This window comes from Crassostrea angulata, chromosome 4 (genome assembly GCF_025612915.1).
Source record: "Crassostrea angulata isolate pt1a10 chromosome 4, ASM2561291v2, whole genome shotgun sequence".
Taxonomy (NCBI): domain Eukaryota; kingdom Metazoa; phylum Mollusca; class Bivalvia; order Ostreida; family Ostreidae; genus Magallana; species Magallana angulata.
In genome coordinates, this window is record NC_069114.1 from 47,097,300 (window position 1) to 47,117,252 (window position 19,953).

The 19,953-nt window shown below is 33.4% G+C and overlaps 1 protein-coding gene across 1 annotated transcript; it reads right to left on the reverse strand.

The window, feature by feature from the left end:
• Nucleotides 1–2,018: 2,018 nt before the first annotated feature.
• Nucleotides 2,019–19,909, reverse strand: LOC128180403 (actin-binding LIM protein 1-like). The gene is made up of 14 exons (XM_052848500.1): nucleotides 19,759–19,909; nucleotides 17,316–17,726; nucleotides 16,779–16,849; nucleotides 15,637–15,832; nucleotides 15,148–15,165; nucleotides 14,587–14,775; nucleotides 14,122–14,382; nucleotides 13,763–13,852; nucleotides 13,504–13,574; nucleotides 13,172–13,229; nucleotides 12,737–12,762; nucleotides 5,697–5,792; nucleotides 5,305–5,376; nucleotides 2,019–4,562 (listed from the first exon to the last, which is right to left on the reverse strand). The coding sequence occupies exons 1-14, from the start codon at nucleotides 19,760–19,762 to the stop codon at nucleotides 4,449–4,451; spliced, it is 1,677 nt and encodes a 558-aa protein (XP_052704460.1). The 5' UTR covers nucleotides 19,763–19,909; the 3' UTR covers nucleotides 2,019–4,448.
• Between the last annotated feature and the right edge of the window lie 44 nt (nucleotides 19,910–19,953).

Consider the following 19,953-nt stretch of genomic DNA (forward strand, 5'->3'; position numbering starts at 1 on the left):
ATCGATGAAATCAATCATATCAGTTACGAAATGTGGAAAATTTCATTTATTTATTTCATTTCGTAATTTTCAAATTCTTCTATTTATCAGGATGAAACTTATAAATTTCTATATTTGTATATGGAAAAAAAAGTGTTTTCAGCCAGATGTGATAGATGCATTTAAAAAATTGATCTGTATACCTCTAATCAAATGATAATTCAATCTTTTTTTCTTCCTTTCTACACTACCAGTTAATATCAGTACGTTAAGGTTCCTCGACACACCAAAATTTTATTTTATGGATCGATAGAGAATCTTTGTTGAAACATGATTCCACAAAACAGAGATCAATATCGGCTTTCAGTTATTTTATACGAATTTTTTTGTATTTTTTCAGTGAAATAGGAAAAACTGTTTTGCAGACAAACAGAATTTATTAGAGCTTAAAACTTGTTGTCAATTAATGTGTAATATAATTATAAATAAATTCATGCCAAAGATCGTTTGGTCAAGTGTTTAATTTTTTAATTAAAAAAATATTTCTGAAAATCAAAATTGTAATTCTTTAATATCTTTTTAATCTATGGATAAATTTTTAAAAATAACATATAGTCACATAAACTATTTACTAAACAACGACATTTTACAAAGAAATTGAAATGAAAATGAGATATTTCGGAAAAATTGCTATTTATCAAATTTGAACCGATCCCGATTGAAAAAAAACTGATCCCGATCAGAATTATTTTAAAATTGAAATTTTACAAATAAACTGCAGTTTTTTTCTAAGTAATTTATATAAATTATAAAGTTAGTAAATGACGAAACCATTTTACAGCTAAACAACCTGAAATTTTTGCAAAATTCTGATTCATTCTAACTTTATGTGATTTCGTTCGGGATCAGTTTAATTACAATCGGGATCGGTTCGATTTTAAAATTTTCCATTTATACTTTAATTTCACTATTTGGTTTCAATTTCTTGTTGAAATATGATTGTACAGCAATTGTTAAATGCGAGTAACAGTTTATCTGCAGTTTTTATCCATAGATTTAAAAAATATCTACAATCCTTTTTTTTCATTTTCATAAATATTTTTTTACAAAAATATTTAAAAGTTTATCTGGCCGTTTTTGATATGTATTTATAGATAATTGTATTGTGCATTAATTGATAACAATTCTTTAGCTCTAATATATCTTGTTCGCAGCTAAAACGATGTTTCCGGTTTCTATAAAAAAAATACAGAAAAAATTCATATAAAATAATCAGAGGCCGATATAGGTGTCATTTTTGAATAATCATTTCTCAAAGAGAATTCTTCATCGATCCATCAAATAATGCATTGGTGTGTCGAGCCACCTTAAGTTTAAAATAGGAATGAAATCAGTAGCTTTCTGATTCTTTCCATGACCATAAATTTGGTTATGAATGGAACAGTTTTAACTGCTTTCTTTGTGGTTCAATCATTTTTTGTGCCTGAAAAGATCCCTTATCTTACGAAAAAAAATAATTCAACAATATGTACATGTGAGCAAGTCTTCATGGAAATGAGTATTTGGGAGACTACTGCAGAATGAACACAGATTTCATTAATGAGACAAGTTATTTACAAAGTTTTATTTACTTTCAGAATTCTTCAATGCAGGAATTTTCTTTTCAGGTGGAATAACACACCTGGAAAAAGTCACTCAAATTGTCAGGAAATTTTTTGATAATGAAAGATATAATGATGAATTAACTGTACATATGTCAAATAAGCGAAAAATTTGCATTTTGGGGATAAAAAATGAATATCTAAAATAATTATTCCAGTATAAAGTAACAACAAAAGCCCCTGCGGGATTCGTACTCGGGGTGTACGGATCACAAGTCAGACACTTTATCCACTCAGCTATGGAGTAAGTTACATTTTTCAGTCCATAAAATCCTTTTAATAAAATGAAATGTCGTTTTGATCAGCGGTCAGCCATTTTGTGTTATTCCACCTTAATACCACCAATATTATGTAAATAAAAAAAACACAAGCACACAATCCAGTTTCTCTTCTTTTTATTTCTGCTAAAAAATATTGTGACGAAATAAAAGAAGCCAAGTCACTGAAGCCAAAACAAGTACAAGATCCTCAAGTATGAGGACGTAACACATCATCAATCAAGTTATTGCATGAAAAAACTTATGTGGCAATTATTTCATTGACTTTAAATTTACAAATCAAGAATGCAGAGGTGCCAACCATCTAATACTGCTAGAATATTTTACATTAAAAACAATGCATCACTAACAACAAATCTGATTAAAATAAACAATGCATTTATTTTCCTGATTCATATGGAATTGGCGAAAAATTCATCAATATGAATAAAAAAAAAAACCCAATTAATCTTTATATACAGCTCATTCTTTTATTGTACAATTGACCTTCAGTTGACCCCAACCTTACATAAGCTCTGAAACCTTTCATAAAGACATTATTGTGCGTTCTAGAATTGTTGGTTTAAAGCAAGTTTTGAACAAAAATTTTTCCAACTGGTAAACTGTACATAAACTTAAAATTTAATGACCTAATTGTGACATCTTACAGTTAAAGTATAATGGATAAAAACATCTTTACAAAACCAATTTAATACACTCCTGAGGTGCGCTTTGGAAACTTCTATGTGACAAAATTTTCATTATACATGTATTTTTAGTCTTGTAGAGTAGTTTTAATGCACAATTATATAAAAAATTCATTCAGTAAAAACTATTTTGATTTAATTAAATATATTTTACTGGTATCAAAAATTAAAATGTATATGTATCTATAAGTTTTTGATAAATTAACATTCATTATTAAGAATCCTTAAACTAATGATCATCTTGATGCATCCATTTATCATCTATGTAATAACTGTGTATCCCATTCCCATCTCCTCCCCCTCAAAAAAATATACAAAAGTATAAACTGTTGGTACATGAAGACAGAACAAAGAGCACTGGAAAGTAAAGCATCTTGTGGATTCGGTGCAACACAAGTGTTCTCGATGCACATTACAGGACTATATTTTCTTCTAGTGATGCAGGGGTGTAGGTGTGTGTGTGTGTAGACTTGTGGGGAAAAAACAACGAAAGAAAAACCAAGGCAAAAAACAAACAAGCGAACGTCTTCCCCAGCCACCACTACATCAAATTTGAAAGCATTTTAAAAATTTTGCCTGTGATGGTTCTCTGACTATACAAGTAAATTATACATGTACATAATAATAATGAACACTGTCAAGGGTAAAGGGTTTAAAAAATAACAATGGATTCCTCTCAATTGTTTGCACTGTTGCATATCAATATATAACACAGAAAAAAAACTGTAAAAAATAAACAAGGATCTACCCTACTCTCAAAAGTATCCCAAAACAGGCATCAACATGATTATAAAGCATATGCAGGGGGAACTAAAAAAAAAGCTGTTTGCAAGGGATTTGTAAATCAAAAAAAAAAATCACAGTAATATCAACAAAATATCAGGTATAATAGTTACAATATCATAATGCCATAAATTCATCTTGTGCTAACAAACTGCTCGAAATCTGTTTCATCATCACACATGTACATGTATATCTCTGCAGCGAAAAACAAGACGATTCTTTTGTAACAGACACAGAGGAACAAAACCCACAGTTTTAATGGGGGTTGAAAATATAAAGAAATGATAAAACATTGAGCTACCTAGATCTCTATTCCAGTGTGTAAAGAACCCAAAAGATTGTCTGCAATAATGCAAGGTAAGCATCAGTATGTCTTTTAAGGCTTAAAACTTGAAAATGAGAATACATTGAAAAAAGAATAAAATGAAATAACATTTCTGTGTGAATATATTGTTTGAATAAATACAAAATAAAGTTGCATCTGTAAAAAGCTGACCAAAAATGCTGCAAAAAAATTTTAAATTATTCCAATATAAGCTTAGCACCCATAAACAATATATATTTCATAAAAAGTTTTCACTAACCAGAAAAAAAAGAGGTAAAAATCACTAACACTGCATAATAACAGCAACAGTTCATTATATGTATGTTCTACAAAATGTGGCCAGATTTCATCGGAAATCAAAGTCATGTTGTAAAGCTATGTAACAGAAGGCCAGTCTCAGCTTTATCTCACAATAAAACTTCAGTTTCTCCATACAAGTAGATTGTTCCAAGACATGCATAACTATATCCTTACACTATTATAGACATTGCTACACAGAGAAGCCAGGGTTTTTGGGTTGATTTCCCAGCTCCAAATTTACTGTTTAGCAAGGAGAGTAAAAGAAGTCGGACAACTGTACAACCAGCCTAAGACAGCCTGCATGTGATATGTATGGACCTAACACAACTTCTCATGGAGGTCTGCCTCATCTAAGGCAGACATAAAGCAAAGAAATCTTTAATGCACTTGTGAAACAAAGCTTCATCCACCATTCTCTCGTCCTATTTGGAAGCAGTTAAAACAAGTCAGCCTTCCTCTTTAGGTCATTGCGCTTCCACTCAGCTAGTCTTTTGAACTGGTCTCTATCCATTTTGAATAACTGATTGAAGTCCTCTTGAGTTAGATGTATCTAGGAAACACAAGTACATTAATATCAACTGTGAGGAACATACTGTATACAGGGAAATATTCACTCACGTTTTATTTTCGCCTCTTTCGCCCTCGTTGTCAGAGGGCAAATTTAAAACTGGGCAAATTCTATATTGCAAAAAATATCTTTGTTAACACAACTGCATCTGGGCAAATTCAAGACGGGGCGAAACCGTTTGCAATTGTAAAACGGCGAAATAACCCTGTATACAGTAACTCATCTATGTCCATCAATTTTTGCCAAACTTGAACTTTATCGTAATAATTTCAAGTACCAGCTTATTTACAACAAATTTCTCAATGCCTGTTAGCATCAGAATAGACAAGCAAAGAAAATGACAAGAAAATACTGAACATTTTGACCTTAAAAACCAAATTAGATCTCCAATAGGCTGTTGTCAACCTTTGTTCAAAGTTTAATTATTATCATTTATATTCTCTGAAAAATATTAAACATTTAAGTTACCAGCATATCAGTGAAAGAGATATCTTTTGACCTTTAGGCCTGAAAAATTTATCATGAGTCATCCAATGGTGGAATCTGTCAAGCAAAAGGCTTTCGCGATATTGGTGAGACACTAAACTAAGAAACATTATCAAAGCAATTCATTTTATTCATTTTCTTAATATGCAAGGGTTATAATGAGGAAAAAAAGATCTGATGATAATCATGATATGACCTTACATGTGTCTCATTATACGAACATTTGTATAATCCTTACCTCTAGCATATTCCTGTCCACATCCTTGGGTAAGTCAAAATTACTTATCTTCAGCTTATCATATGGATAAACCTACAAAAATTCTGCAGTTGTAGAATACATCACAATAATACATGTGGCAGAATGTTGAAGCCAACTAAATTTATTAATACAGATTTTTGTATGCGTATAAAAATAAAGAATTAATTCATCAATGAATTGGTGACAGTTGAAAATTTCGGCACCCTACACAGATAATTAAATAATTTTTCAGCCTATTTTATGTAGCAAGGTACAATAATGATGAAACTCAGCTTACTGCAGAATACAGACTTGCTCTTTCACAATGAAACATGTTACATGGTATGAGGGACCCATGTTGATAAAGCTGTTTGATTGAGACGAAGACTTACCGGGGGGTCAGCCTCCGTGTGCCAAGTACTGCGCTGTAGGGAGATGATGGAAATCCCTTGACCTCCTAGAATGCTGGAAGGGGTGAACGATTCTTGCTGTGTTATCAGAAAAAAATGAACTTTTAGTCATAAAAAAAGTATCGTACCCAAGTACTCACACTATAGTTATCTTTATCCTATACATCTGAAATATATATACCAGTTATCTGTGTATTACAACATTTACTTATTTTTAAGGTCTTCCGTTACAACGGAAGACCTTCTAGTGATTGTAATGTTTTTTATTATTATTATTATTATTTTTTTCCCAGTTTTTGTCCACAAGATATCTCAAAGATGGCTGGATAGATTTACTTGAAATTTTCAGGATTGATAGAAAATGATCATATCTCTAGGCGATTTTTTCATTTTTTTAATATTCATTTCCTGTCGTCCGTTTCCTGTCCCGCGACAAAAAGCTTGTCACATCGAGATCTCAGAAACGATAAAGATTTGAACATCCAAACTTTGAGGGATGATAGACCTATAGTTGTATATGTGTTTAAACATTTTTGTTTTGTTCGGCGTAACTTCCGGTCGTCACCGGAAGCTCTTCAAATTTTTTTTGTTTTTACGTATTTAATTTATTTTCAATAGAATAAAGATATTAGTATAGATCCTTACATATGTCCTCTATACAATGTTGAATAAACAAAAAAATTCTACTTCCGGTGAGATATCTCGATTATCTCAGGAAGCTTTTTTAAAACATATTTTGTACCCACAAGTTCTCAGGTACTGTATGTGATCAAGACACGAAACTTTTACTAAACATAGACATTTGATTGAAGATGTGTTTAAACAGTTTCATTTTGTCTTCCGTCACTTCCGGTCCACAGCGGAAGAGTTCAAACAAATCAAACTGTTTATCCGTTAAACTGTTTTAATTTGATAGTTTTAGCTACTTCAATGAATAATAATGTAAACTAGACTCTTGTTGCAAAAGCAACAAAAAGGTCTTCCGTTTTGATATACATGAATCAATTTAACCGTAGACATTGCTTCTCTTACATAGAGAAAATAGTTAATATGATAAGTATTGTAAATGATATATCCAGATGTTACTTCTATGTAAAACAACCAGATTGAAACAGAAATCAATTTTTGAAGTACTCTCTGTGACGACCGGAAGTAATGCCGAACTAAACAAAACAGGTTAAAAAGTTTGATTGTTAAAAATATGATTTATTTGAATCCTTCCGGTGAAAACCGGAAGTGGCAATTGACAAAAATAAAACCCGCTAAACATATCATCAATCAAATTTCTATCATTCATTAAAGCTTTGTGTTTCATTCACTTACAGTGACAAAAATCTTGCGGGCATCAAATTTGTAAAAGGGAAAGCTACACAGAGATATTTGAGATATATCACCGGAAGAAACAGTTGTTTGAAAATTTAACATTATAAAGATGACACATCTAAGATTGTATACTGATATATTTTTTCCATGTAAAAGAAATAAATAAAGAACAAACATATTATTTGTAGTGCTTCCGGTGACAACCGGAAGTTACGTCGAACAAAATAAAATAGTTTAAAAAAATGTACATATATAGGTCTATCATCCCACAAAGTTTGATTGTTTAGGTCGACATCATTTATGAGATCTCGTTGAAATAAGGTTTTTTGTCTCGGAACAGGAAACGGACAAACGGAAGCGTTCAATGTAAATTGTATTAAATATTTCTTGTATACTTGTCTTTTGTACATTATTGTTCATCGAAGTCACTACAAATATCAATGAAAAACAGTTAAACTGATAAAAAGTTCGATTTGTTTGAACTCTTTTTGTGTGGACCGGAAGTGACGGAAGACAAAATGAAACCGGTTAAACATATCTTCAATATAATGTCTATCATTCATGAACGTTTTGCGCTTTGATCACTTATAGATTCTGAGAACTTGTTTGTACAAAATGAGTTTCAAAAAAGCTACCTGAGATATTTGAGATATCTCACCGGAAGTAGAATTTTTTTGTTGATATAACATTGCATTGATAACGTATGTACAGATTTATACTTATATATCTATTCTATGGCAAAAGAATTTAATGCATAAAAATAGTTATTTTTGAAGAGCTTCCGGTGACGACCGGAAGTTACGCCGAACAAAACAGAAAACTGTAAACACATGTACATACTTAGGTCTATCATCCCACAAAGTTTTATTGTTCAAGTTGTCACCGTTTTTGAGATCTCATTGAAATAAGGTTTTTTGTCTCGGGACAGGAAACGGACAAACGGAAGTGCTTAATGTAAATTTTATTAGTTATTTTTTGTATAGTTGCCCTTTGCATTTTATTGTTCATTGAGCACACTACAGATATCAAAGACAAAAAGTTTAACTGATAAACAGCTCGATTTGTTTGAACTCTTCCTGTGAGGACCGGAAGTGACGGAAGACAAAATGAAACCGGTTAAACACATCCTCAATCAAATGTCTATCATCTATGAAAGTTTCGGGCCTTGATCACTTATAGTTTCTGGGATCTCGCGGGTACAAAATGTGTTTTAAAACAGCTACCTGAGATGATTGAGATATCTCACCGGAAGTAGAATTTTTTTGTTGATTTAAAATTGCATAGATAACTTATGTGTAGATTTATACTTATATATTTAATTTGTGGAAAATGAATTTATTACGTGAAATGACTATTTTTGAAGTGCTTCCGGTGACGACCGGAAGTAACGACGAACAAAACAAAATAGTTTAAACACATCTACATACACAGGTCTATTATCGTACAAAGTTTTGTTGTTCAAGTTTTTACCATTCTTGAGATCTCGAGGTGACAAGCTTTTTTGTTGTGGGACAGGAAACGGACGACCGGAAATGATTTTTGAAAAAATGAAAAAAACGTCCCTAGCGTTTATCATTTCCTATTATTCCTGAAAATTTCAAGGAAATATATCCAGTCATCTCTGAGAAAATCGGGGAAAAAAATAAGAATAATAATAATAATAATAATAACTAGACACGATCTCGTTGCGAGCAACGAGGAGGTCTTCCGTCCGATTTTCAGAATATGGAATGACCTTGTTCTTGATCAGCGTCAGCGAAACGTATCCGGAAAAGGAGGCGGAATCTAAGAGTATTGGGTGAAAACTATCTATCCCTTTAATGTCCCTTATTTGAAGGATCAGCTCCTTTTCATTCATTCTAGTTAAAGGTTTTTTTGTGTACCGCTAATAAGTGTTTAAAAATTGGTTACCGTTTTTGAGATATCTGGGAATATCGTTTTGATATCCGGTCCTAATACTCCTTTTAAGGTCCAGATAACAAACAATATATGGTTGTACATTGTTAAGCACATTATTTTGAGCATCTCTTGTTTAATACTGCTTTCATGAATTTTCCTCTTTTTCGAGATATTGAGCATCAAAGTGTTGGACTTCTGGCCCCTTAAAATCCCTAATTACATAACATAGAAATAAATGATTGCCATTTATAGGTGAATACCGTAAGAATGAACATAATTGCTTCTATAACGTATTACAAAACATTTCCACAGTAAAAAGCTATCATTAAAAGACTTTAATGCCCCCTCAGCCCCTTATTTGAAGGGCCAGCCCCTTTTTCATGATTTCATAAGAATGTTCTTGACAATTCAAAAACTTTTTGTTCAACAAGTGTTTGCAAATTTTGTAGCTTTCTCGAGATATCTTGAGAGGGTCGTTTAAGGGGCCGACCCTGTAACTCCTTTTAGGGACCATTTAACAAAGAAATTATGGTTGGTTATTGTTAAGCTCAATATTTTGAGCATCTTTTGTTCAATATTGCTTTTCAAAATTTTCCTCTATTTTGAAATATTGAGCATCAAAGTTTTCTACTTCTGACCCCTTAAGATCTCTAATTACGTAACATAGGAGTAAATGATTGCCATGTATAGGTAAATAACATTAGAATGATCATAATTGCTTCTATAATGTATCACAAAATATTTCACAGTAAAAAGTTATCATTAAAAGACTTTAATGCCCCCTCAGCCCCTTATTTGAAGGGCCAGCCCCTTTTTCATGATTTCAAATGAAAGCTCTTGTCAATTCAAACACATTTTGTTCAACAAGTGTTTACAAATTTTGTACCGTTCTCGAGATATCTTGAGAGGATCGTTTAAGGGGCCGACCCTGTAACTCCTTTTAGGGACCGCATAACAAAGAAATTATGGTTGGTTATTGTTAAGCTCAATATTTTGAGCATCTTTTGTTCAATATTGCTTTTCAAAATTTTTCTCCATTTTGAGATATTGAGCATCAAATTTTTGGACTTCTGACCCCTTAAAATCCCTAATTACGTAACATAGGAAAAAATGATTGCCATGTATAGGTGAATACCGTTAGAATGAACATAATTGTTTCTATAATGTATCACAAAATATTTCACAGTAAAAAGTTATCATTAAAAGACTTTAGAGCCCCCTCAGCCCCTTATTTGAAGGGCCAGCCCTGTTTCTTGATGTCTCATGAAAGCTCTTGACTTTATAAAGATTTTTTGTTCTACATGTTATAACAAAATACAATCGAGGAAAGAGATATTGAAAGAAAACCACGAAAAATCACGATGCTTTTTTAACTGTAATTTTCGAGCTCGGGCGAACTTCGGCGCTTTTGGTCACAGGAAAATATATATGCCACATGTCAGATCTACAACCTTTTGTCTACAATCCCTGAAATTTTGAACTCAATATCTCAAAGCATTTAGGAGTTTACCCCTGGACAAGCCAACCCTCTGAAAATCGTTAAATTGTAAATAACTCAAAACCGGAACTGACGTCATCGTTAAAAAAAATTTCCTATAAGGTTGAGATCATTATCTATCAGACCTGAAAGTTTCATGTAAATCGATGGAGTAGTTTTAGAGAAATCGCGTACACAAAATTGGTTGGAAAAAAAAAGAAAAATAATAATAATAGGGAAAAAGAAACCGAACGAAAACAATAAGGTCTTCCGTTGGAAAACGGAAGACCTTAAAAAGAAACATTACAATCACTATAAGGTCTTCCGTTGGAAACGGAAGACCTTAAATAGGAAAGTAACAAGATATAAAAAATTTAAATTTCATTAAGCACTTCAGTTTGTCCGTTTCCTGTCCCGAGACAAAAAACCTTATATCGACGAGATCTCAAAAACGGTAACGGCTTCAACAACCAAACTTTGTAGGATTATAGACCTATGTATGGACACTTGTTAACACTATTTTGTTTCATCCGGCGTAACTTCCGGTCTTCACAGGAAGTACACCCAATTTTGATATTTTTAAAAATATTTTGGTTATTTAGCATTGAAGTAACATTTTAGCTATAGAAATACAAAAAGTCATCTACACATGGTAAAAAAAAGTTCTACTTCCGGTGAGACATCTCATATATCTCAGATAGCCTTCTTTTTTAAAAACAAAGAATAATTATTATTATTATTTTTTTCCCAGTTTTTGTCCACAAGATTTCTCAGAGATGACTGGATAGATTTATGTGAACATTTCTGGAATGGAAGAAAATGACAATATCTCTAGGCGTTTTTTTCATTTTGTCAAAAATCGTTTCCGGTCGTCCGTTTCCTGTCCCGCGTTGAAAAAGCTTGTATCAACGAGATCTCAGAAACGATTAAGACTTGAACATCCAAACTTTGTGGGATGATAGACCTATAGTTGTAGATGTGTTTAAACATTTTTGTTTTGTTCGGCGTAACTTCCGGTCGTCACCGGAAGCTCTTGAATTTTTTTTGTTTTTACGTATTTAATTAATTTTCCGTAAAATAAAGATATTAGTATAGATCCTTACATATGTCATCTATGCGATGTTAAATCAACAAAAAAAATCTACTTCCGGTGAGACATCTCAATCATCTCAGGTAGGTTTTTTAAAACATATTTTGTACCTGCGAGATCTCAGAAACTATAAGTGATCAAGACACGAAACTTTCATGGATGATAGACATTTGATTTAAGATGTGTTTAACCGGTTTCATTTTGTCTTCCGTCACTTCCGGTCCACACCGGAAGAGGTCAAACAAATCGAGCTGTTTATCAGTTTAACTATTTTCCTTTCATATTTTAGTTAGATAAATGAAAAATAATGTACAAAAGGCAAGTATACAAGAAATATTTAATACCATTTACATTGAACACTTCCGTTTGCCCGTTTCCTGTCCAGAGACCAACAATCTTATTTCGACGAGATCTCAAAAACGGGAACGACTTGAACAACCAAACTTTGTGGGATGATAGACCTATGTATCTACATGTGTTAACACTATTTTGTTTAATCCGGCGTAACTTCCGGTCGTCACAGGAAGTACTCCAATTTTGATATTTTAAAAAATATTTTGGTTATTTAGCATTGAAGTAACAGTTTAGCTATAGAAATACAAAAAGTCATCTACACATGGTAAAAAAAAGTTCTACTTCCGGTGAGACATCTCATATATCTCAGATAGCCTTCTTTTTTAAAAACAAAGTATGAATAAGATCTCAGAAACTGTGATAGATCAAGACACAAAACTTATATATATATTATATCCATTTTCTGTTTACAAGATAACTGGATTTTTTGTGCAGATTAATAATACATGAGGAACGGAAGACCTTTTTTTATATAAAATAATCATGAACCCAAGTTTAACATACATGTATATGTATTGCAACATCAAAATATTGTAAGACACAGGTTCATAATGTTGCTCCATATTGATTTCCCAAATTGCATGTCCCATACATTTATTCTTCTTTATATGCCTACCATACATTTCGATGATGTATGAGCCCCAATGGTTCCTCCCCCTGACATGATATGGACATGAAATTTTTTCATACTATCTTGCTGCAATAATGCTCATGTATTTACTTATCATAGCCTACATACACTTAAAAGTGATCTTCTGTGCAAAATTGGAGAAATCCCTCACTAGGGGCATTTCTAATTTTCTTCAAACGACCCCCTGCCCCCACTTCTACCCTTTAATATTTGGACCCCCTTTGTTGACCTCCAGAAAGCATACATACCTCTGTGTTTACAGTGGAAGAGGAATCTGAAACGAAATAAAATGCAAATTTATATGTTTACTTTAGTGTTGTTTTATTCATTACATCAAAACCATTCTGTGAAATAAAAGCGTTCCCTATGCACTTGATAAAAGTTTTCACTCAAAGATCTAATTAGTTCAAGGCCTTACAAGCTGTTAAATCTTGACAAATGTTTGTAAACAGAGTTTAGACTTGATAAAAGACTTTGCACAAAGCAAAAACTACTAGAAGATTGATGTTACCAGTAAGGCATTCCTTATAAAATTCATTATCAGGTGCTAACATTTATTTAAAGTGAAGATTTATGGGGTAAGGACTCAACTATTTATAATGTTAAAAATCTCTGTAAAACTGAGATACGACTTGATTGATATCCTGTCAAGGTTGTGAGTTTGATCTCTGTATAAAACTTACTGGCAGTATGATGACGACTGGTTCCCAAATCTTCAAAATCATAGTACCTCTGGAAATTCTACAACATAAATACTTCGCACATCAGGATTCTAATCAACATTCTGAAAGTTCTTGATTCTGCAGAGAGCAGTGGATACTTAGAAATACTATCCCAATACAGCTGAACTTAGTAAAAAAATTACGGTCTTGTTATATATACCGGTACATATCTTATCCCCTACATCATGATTCTTTTGATTTTTAGAATTTTTTCTACATTCATGTATATTGATACATATTTTCTGTCTGTCCAAAATAAGAAGACCGGTAGTACTTTACATTCTTGTACTTACATAACCTCCGAAAGTGCCTGAAACAGGAAGGGTGGCAGCTCTTGGAGTAAGTGCATAACTAGACCTTTGTACTGAAACCAGAAGAGAAGTAGGTATTATTCATGGAGAACAATTACCAGTAATTAAATGTACTGCAATTTTATATATTAACTATTTTCATTTTATTGATTCACATAACAAATACTTCGTTAATCTAAAGGTTAAGAATGGTAACTATAAGCCATTGGGTATACTGCCCTTGACATCAGTGACGAGTTACCTGGATACTGTGTGGACATGGTTCTATAGCCCCGTGATATATCACTGTCGTCCCAGTATCGCCGGGGTCGATCCAAAAACCTAGAGGGAGCTGAGAGAAAGCACAAACCCTGCCTCAAACTCATATCAAACATAAATCTTATAAAATACAAACCCTGCCTCAAACTCATATCAAACATAAATCTTATAAAATACAAACCCTGCATCAAACAAAATTACTTTTCATTCAAGATAATCCTGTTAACTTAGAATTCTGAAATTATTTTGAACCTATGAACTATTACAAATAATATAAATTCAGTAACTGAACAGTAATTGAACTTTAAGAATACAATGTACTACAGAGATAGCGTGTCTTACAGGCAAACATGGGGGACTGATATCGCGTGCTGTATCGGGGCTCGTGATCGGCTCCGGGCACTCGGGAAGCTTTCCATGGATCTAAAGCTTTAATTGGATGTGCTCGCTTTTCCTCTAGCTCCTTGTAGATAATCTTGCCAATACCAGAATGGTCCTTGAACTTTGACAGTTCTTCGATTTCTTTGGTAATTTTGGGGTCCTCTGGCGGCATTTCCTCGTCTTCGTCATCAGTCTCTCCCCGACTTTTTCGTCGCTGTCTCACTACAAAAACAAGTACAGTGATTCAAACCCAAATGTTTATAAAGTATACACAACAGCAATTCAATTTTGTTTCTTACTTCACATGGTGTGTTTCTTGAATATTAAACATTTTTTGGCAAACCAATCAAATCTCAGCAAATGGAAAAAAAAATCTACATTTATAAAGTAAATTGCTCCCTATTTAGATTGATTAGTTGGACTCACAGAGTTCTGGCAGAATGGCGGCTGGACAGGGGGGTCCTGGCCAGTCTTCTCTCTCTATCTTAGTGATCTCATTGGGCTGTGGGGGTTTGGCCGCTGGGAACATACTCATTCTGACTGCCTCTTCATTGCGGAGTTCCGAGGACGAGGATACCCTGCGTGTTCTCTTCACAACCACCTTTGATCCAGTAGCTAATAAAAAGATCAAACTTAGAAAAAATCCTTTTATTTTAAAGTAAACTGTATTTTACTTTATATACATGTGTATAATGCAGTTACTGTCAAAAGATACATCACAAAATCTTAAGCAGGTAAATTTTGATCAATACCTATTCAATAAATAAGCACAACAAATTTCCATTATTAAAGCTTAATCTTAATATATTTTAAACGATTGTTACTGGTTATAGATAGGGGCAACTACATGTACCACAAATGAATAACTTATAAAAACATATGTTAATAATCTTGTGCATGTACTGGGTATGAGAACACCATATATGTAATTCTATGTCCCTATCCGCAACATTCAATTATCTCATAGTATATGTAGAAAAGACCTACCTAATGCAGCCATGCCACCTAAAAAATTGAGAGAAAAAGGTTTTTATTCATGTTGTCGATGTAAATTTATGGTACTGGTAAGTATTTTTAAGTTATCAAAGAAAAGTTGTACCAATATACCATACCACCAAGTTATAGTTTTATAGTTGCGATCGTAAAACAAATGGTGAACTTCTTTAGTTGTACCAATATACCATACCACCAAGTTATAGTTTTACAGTTGTGATCGTAAAACAACTGGTGAACTTCTTTAGTTGTACCAATATACCATACCACCAAGTTATAGTTTTATAGTTGCGATCGTAAAACAACTGGTGAACTTCTTTAGTTGTACCAATATACCATACCACCAAGTTATAGTTTTACAGTTGTGATCGTAATGGTGAACTTCTTTAGTTGTATCAATATACCATACCACCAAGTTATAGTTTTACAGTTGTGATTGTAAAACAAATGGTGAACTTCTTTACAGTGATGTTCATTACTTACTCTTCTTAGATTTCAAGAACTCGGGCTTGTCCTTGGAGTAGGAGAAGTTGAGTGGCCTGTGGAAGTGGGGCGACTTGTGGTCCTGTCTGGGGAAAGAGTTGACCTTCTTCAGGTAGTTACTGCGCCCCTCACTCAGGTAACTCGTGTTGTAGAACTTGCCGTAGTCAACCAGCGACTTCTTCTCAAGGTAAAAGTCCTGTCATTGAAAACCATGCATGAAACTACAATTTATTCTAACCATTCTGCACAACACTAAGGAACCTTATCACAGTTAATTTTTCATAATCTACCATGAGCTAAAGAGTTTTACTAAGTCTTTATTGTCTTTTATTTGATATCATTATTCTGTATGAATACAGCTCGCTAAACTAAATCTTTATTATCAATGAATATATTTTTTATTATTGAATAGTTTTGCAAATGGACATATGATAGCATATCTTACAGATTTTTCTATTCTTAAAACAAAAAAAAGTTTTTTGGTTTTTTTTGAAATCCTAAACCTACAAATGTAGACATATCTTGAGAGCATAAAATGTTACAGCAAAACACAATACACTCAAATTCTGCAAATTACTGATAGATGTAACAGCTCTGGAAGAGATCATTTGGGTTGTTACTCCTTTGTTTCTCTCCAATGTTATCAAGTTTTAGTGCATTCCCTTTCTGTTTCACATCAATTTTCAGACAACAATTTAGTGCATGTACATTAAATTTGTCATGATCTGCCCCCCACTGCAATGTAAGTATGGATATATATAGGATATCATCAGGGATGATGGTCCATCCAACGTACTATCCACTTACATCAAAACAATAAAATATCTCCATTTTCAAAACTAACATTGCTGTTTCAAAAATAAAAAAACATTTCCATTATACTGTGCTTTCATCAATATTCGTTGAATACCAATTTTCGTGGATTTCGTTGTTAAGTTGATCCACGAAATTAAATGTTCATTGAAGTTCAATTTCAACTAACATTTTGTATTGATAAGGTCATTGGCCCCGAAATTATGTATCCTTGAAACTGTGGTTTTTAGAAAATCCACGAAAATTGATACCCACGAAAATTAATGAAACCACAGTATTTTACAACTGACCACTGGAGATGTGGGGGAACGGGGCAGGAATGTGTTTACCTGGCTGACAGGTGTTAATGCTTCGTCATCGCTTTGATCCGTGTGATCCTGGTCAGAGTCTGTGTTTATATCTACACAGAAAATAATCAGCTCTGGAGTTAAATAAGTCAAGTAAACATAATGCAAATATGAGCCAAAGAAATGGGAATTATTCGGAGGCAAAATTAATTACTTATTTTTCATTTAGAAATGATGCATTTAATATTGGGTATTCATTTTATCATAAACAGGATTGTGAAGGGATTGACAAGAAAATTTCATTATTTATTATGCAATCATTGCAAATAAATCAAATTGTGGATGAAACTTGATCAATAGACATTACATATCAATTGTTCACTATATTTGAGATTACATGGTTTTATCTTTGTGCATGTTTGATTGATATCAGATAATAAAAAAAAAGCTCTAAGTAAAAATTATCAGGGAACTTTTTAAACTTATCATATCAGCTTTAAAAATTAAAATAAGACGCTGGATAAATAAATGAAAAAAAAATAAACAAGGAAAAAGAACAGCTCTGATTCTGCTACTCACTGAGTTCTGAGCAGAGTACCCCGTTAGGGGTGGAGGCCGCTCGAGGCATCATCTCCCCATTTATTCTCTTGGGCGTCAATGGTTCCATAGAGACCCCGTTCCCATTCATTTTGACCGGACTACTGGGAATAAGCTGCTCTTCCTCCACCTGAGGAACGTTCTCCTTCTGTTCTTTGTCCAGGGCGGGCTTTGTGCTGGGAGACGATAGTGTCAGGGACTTGCTCTTTGGGATGTCCGCTGAGTCCGCACTACTTGACCTCTGCTCCATAAACGAGGCCGACTCAGACCTGCGTGGGGATGCTGCCTGAGGGGTCTCCTCGTGGAGGGACTTCATCCCCGTCCGTTTCGGGGACTTCCTCGGAGAGGGGGCAGGCTCGCCATCAGAGTCCCTGTGTTTGGAGGACTTCTGACCTGTAAGCAACAGAGGTTCATAAGAATTTTTTTTTTCAATACATTTGCTTAACTCTCAAATTATCAAGCAAACAAAATCCTCTCTATTTCGGTTTTCTTCTACATCATGCATGTACATTTACTGTTCAAAAGTTCTTTACAATACACCAAGCTGCATTTAAAAACTCAATGAAATACATGTATATCAATTTGATATATTTCATGAAACAACATTTTTTTTAATGACATTATGAACTGCAATTTCTTTGCCGACTTATTCCTTGATTTACAGCAGCACACAACCTACTGGGGGTCTTGGTGTCTACAGTTCTGAAAAAAGCAATTTTTCCACTTTTGGGGTTGGACTGGCAAATGACCAATTACCTGGTGCTCTTGTGCACAATCATGCACTTAATAACTGTCAGTTGTAGTGAGTGATCACAGATTGACTGGCCTCTATAGATTGACAGGACTTTATGGTGACTCAATCATTTATTTATGGCTAATTAATATATTTTACAAACCAGTAAGTCAATTTATAAGTGGGCAGCAATAAAGTTTATTGAAGGACACAGTTGTCATTGTCAAGTATATTTATTGAAAGCATAAGGACAGAAGAAAAGTCATGCCATATAGTTATAAGCCCCCCCCCCCCTCCCCAAGTCCAAAAATATCACCTAGATCATCATTTTTGAACAGGTCAGTGTGAATGTTGCTCTGAATTTTACTTTTCTGTACTGTTCTGCTTCCAATATCTCAGGATTTAGCAAGCGCTTGTTCATTTATTTTTCGTTTAGAATGTTCAGTCTCAAACAGTCTAAAATATAACCTCTGATTCAATAAAATATTGCAAACTCCTGCTATCTGTATTTTTGGGCCATTGAACAAACACATTTCCCAAGCAATATATTTGTTTTCATACCAATATTTAACTGGTGTTATCTCCCTAATTGTCATTAATCAAAAGAAGAAAATAAAATCTGTTCACCAGGATCATGGATGCAGTAATTGTTTCAGGAGCAAAGTACATTTGAACAGGTATACTGTCTTGTATATACTCGTTTATATTTTGAGTTTAATTTATTAGGTCATACCTATATGTTGGTACAGATATTTCATATCCACATTCCTGTGAAAATATATTGTGCTAGTTGAATTTCTATTATCACCCCCCCCCAAAAAAAAAAAGTGGTGCCACAGCCTTGATTTATATGAAATAAGACAACAATTCCTTTTGGTTTCACAGTTGTTACAAATACAGTAAGGATAAGCAACAACAGTCTTATAACTAATTACAGGATGAGTTTCCTTTAAATATATCATTGCACAGTGTAGAAATACTTTGATCATAATAAATTATTCGATGACATCCATTTATTAATCCCAGTATCAAATGCTGAATCATTATGACAATGTGATAAAGAAGAAATTTGAGTATTTAGTATTTTTATCTATCAAGTAATCAATGGCATTTTATAGCATCACAGAAGTTTGAATTTTTTCATAACAGAGGTAAAATACAGATGAACCCCCTAGTTAGAAGGATGTGTGGGTTTTGGTTTCAACTGAAGCTTCAAGCACTAATTCTCAAGAAGAATCTTCATACTCCTTTGGTTGCAAGTAGCCTATAATAGGAAAATGTTTAAGTAGATCATATATTCCGCCGAAACATTGCCAATCACAGATATTTGGCTGTGAGATCACTCCGACCTGGTTGTAATTAACCAACTACGGCTATGTTTGGTTTTATGATCGCGTCCCCCACTGTTACTGATAATGCTGATGATGAGGGTTAAGAATATTATCCGCCATCTTGAATTTTTCTGGGCAATTTGCGGAGAGAACATGGGCGCTGCTATAAATTTGCCATTAAATAAACAATGTCTTTTGAACAATAACAATGTGGTTATTTGTATAAGAGACCGCTAAACACCTAACTCCGCTCAAATTTTATAACACGATTTTACCGAATGACTGTCAAACATCGAAATCATGTAGTTTGTAGGACTATGCCGAAATCTTCATGACACCTTTTCTTACTTAAAAAACTCACCCATTATGAAAGGAAAATCCACCGATAACTATCTTATGGAAGCATAGGTGTAAATAAATCTGTTTTGGTGTGATTAAATTTCCATCTCTGTCCACATGTTGTATACACCATCGAAAGGAAGTTCTCAAATGTCAACAGACCGGACGATTCCACTTCAAGGGGGTGATAGCATATCCGATACGCTAACTAATTAAA

Bases quoted from the DNA above. Each gene is read 5' to 3' on its own strand.
- LOC128180403 (XM_052848500.1), bottom strand. The intron at 13,853-14,121 runs GTAAGACACGCT...GCTTTCTCTCAG, and splicing joins TCAGTCCCCCATGTTTGCCT to CTCCCTCTAGGTTTTTGGAT. The intron at 5,793-12,736 runs GTATGTATGCTT...CTGATAACACAG, and splicing joins CTTCCACTGTAAACACAGAG to CAAGAATCGTTCACCCCTTC.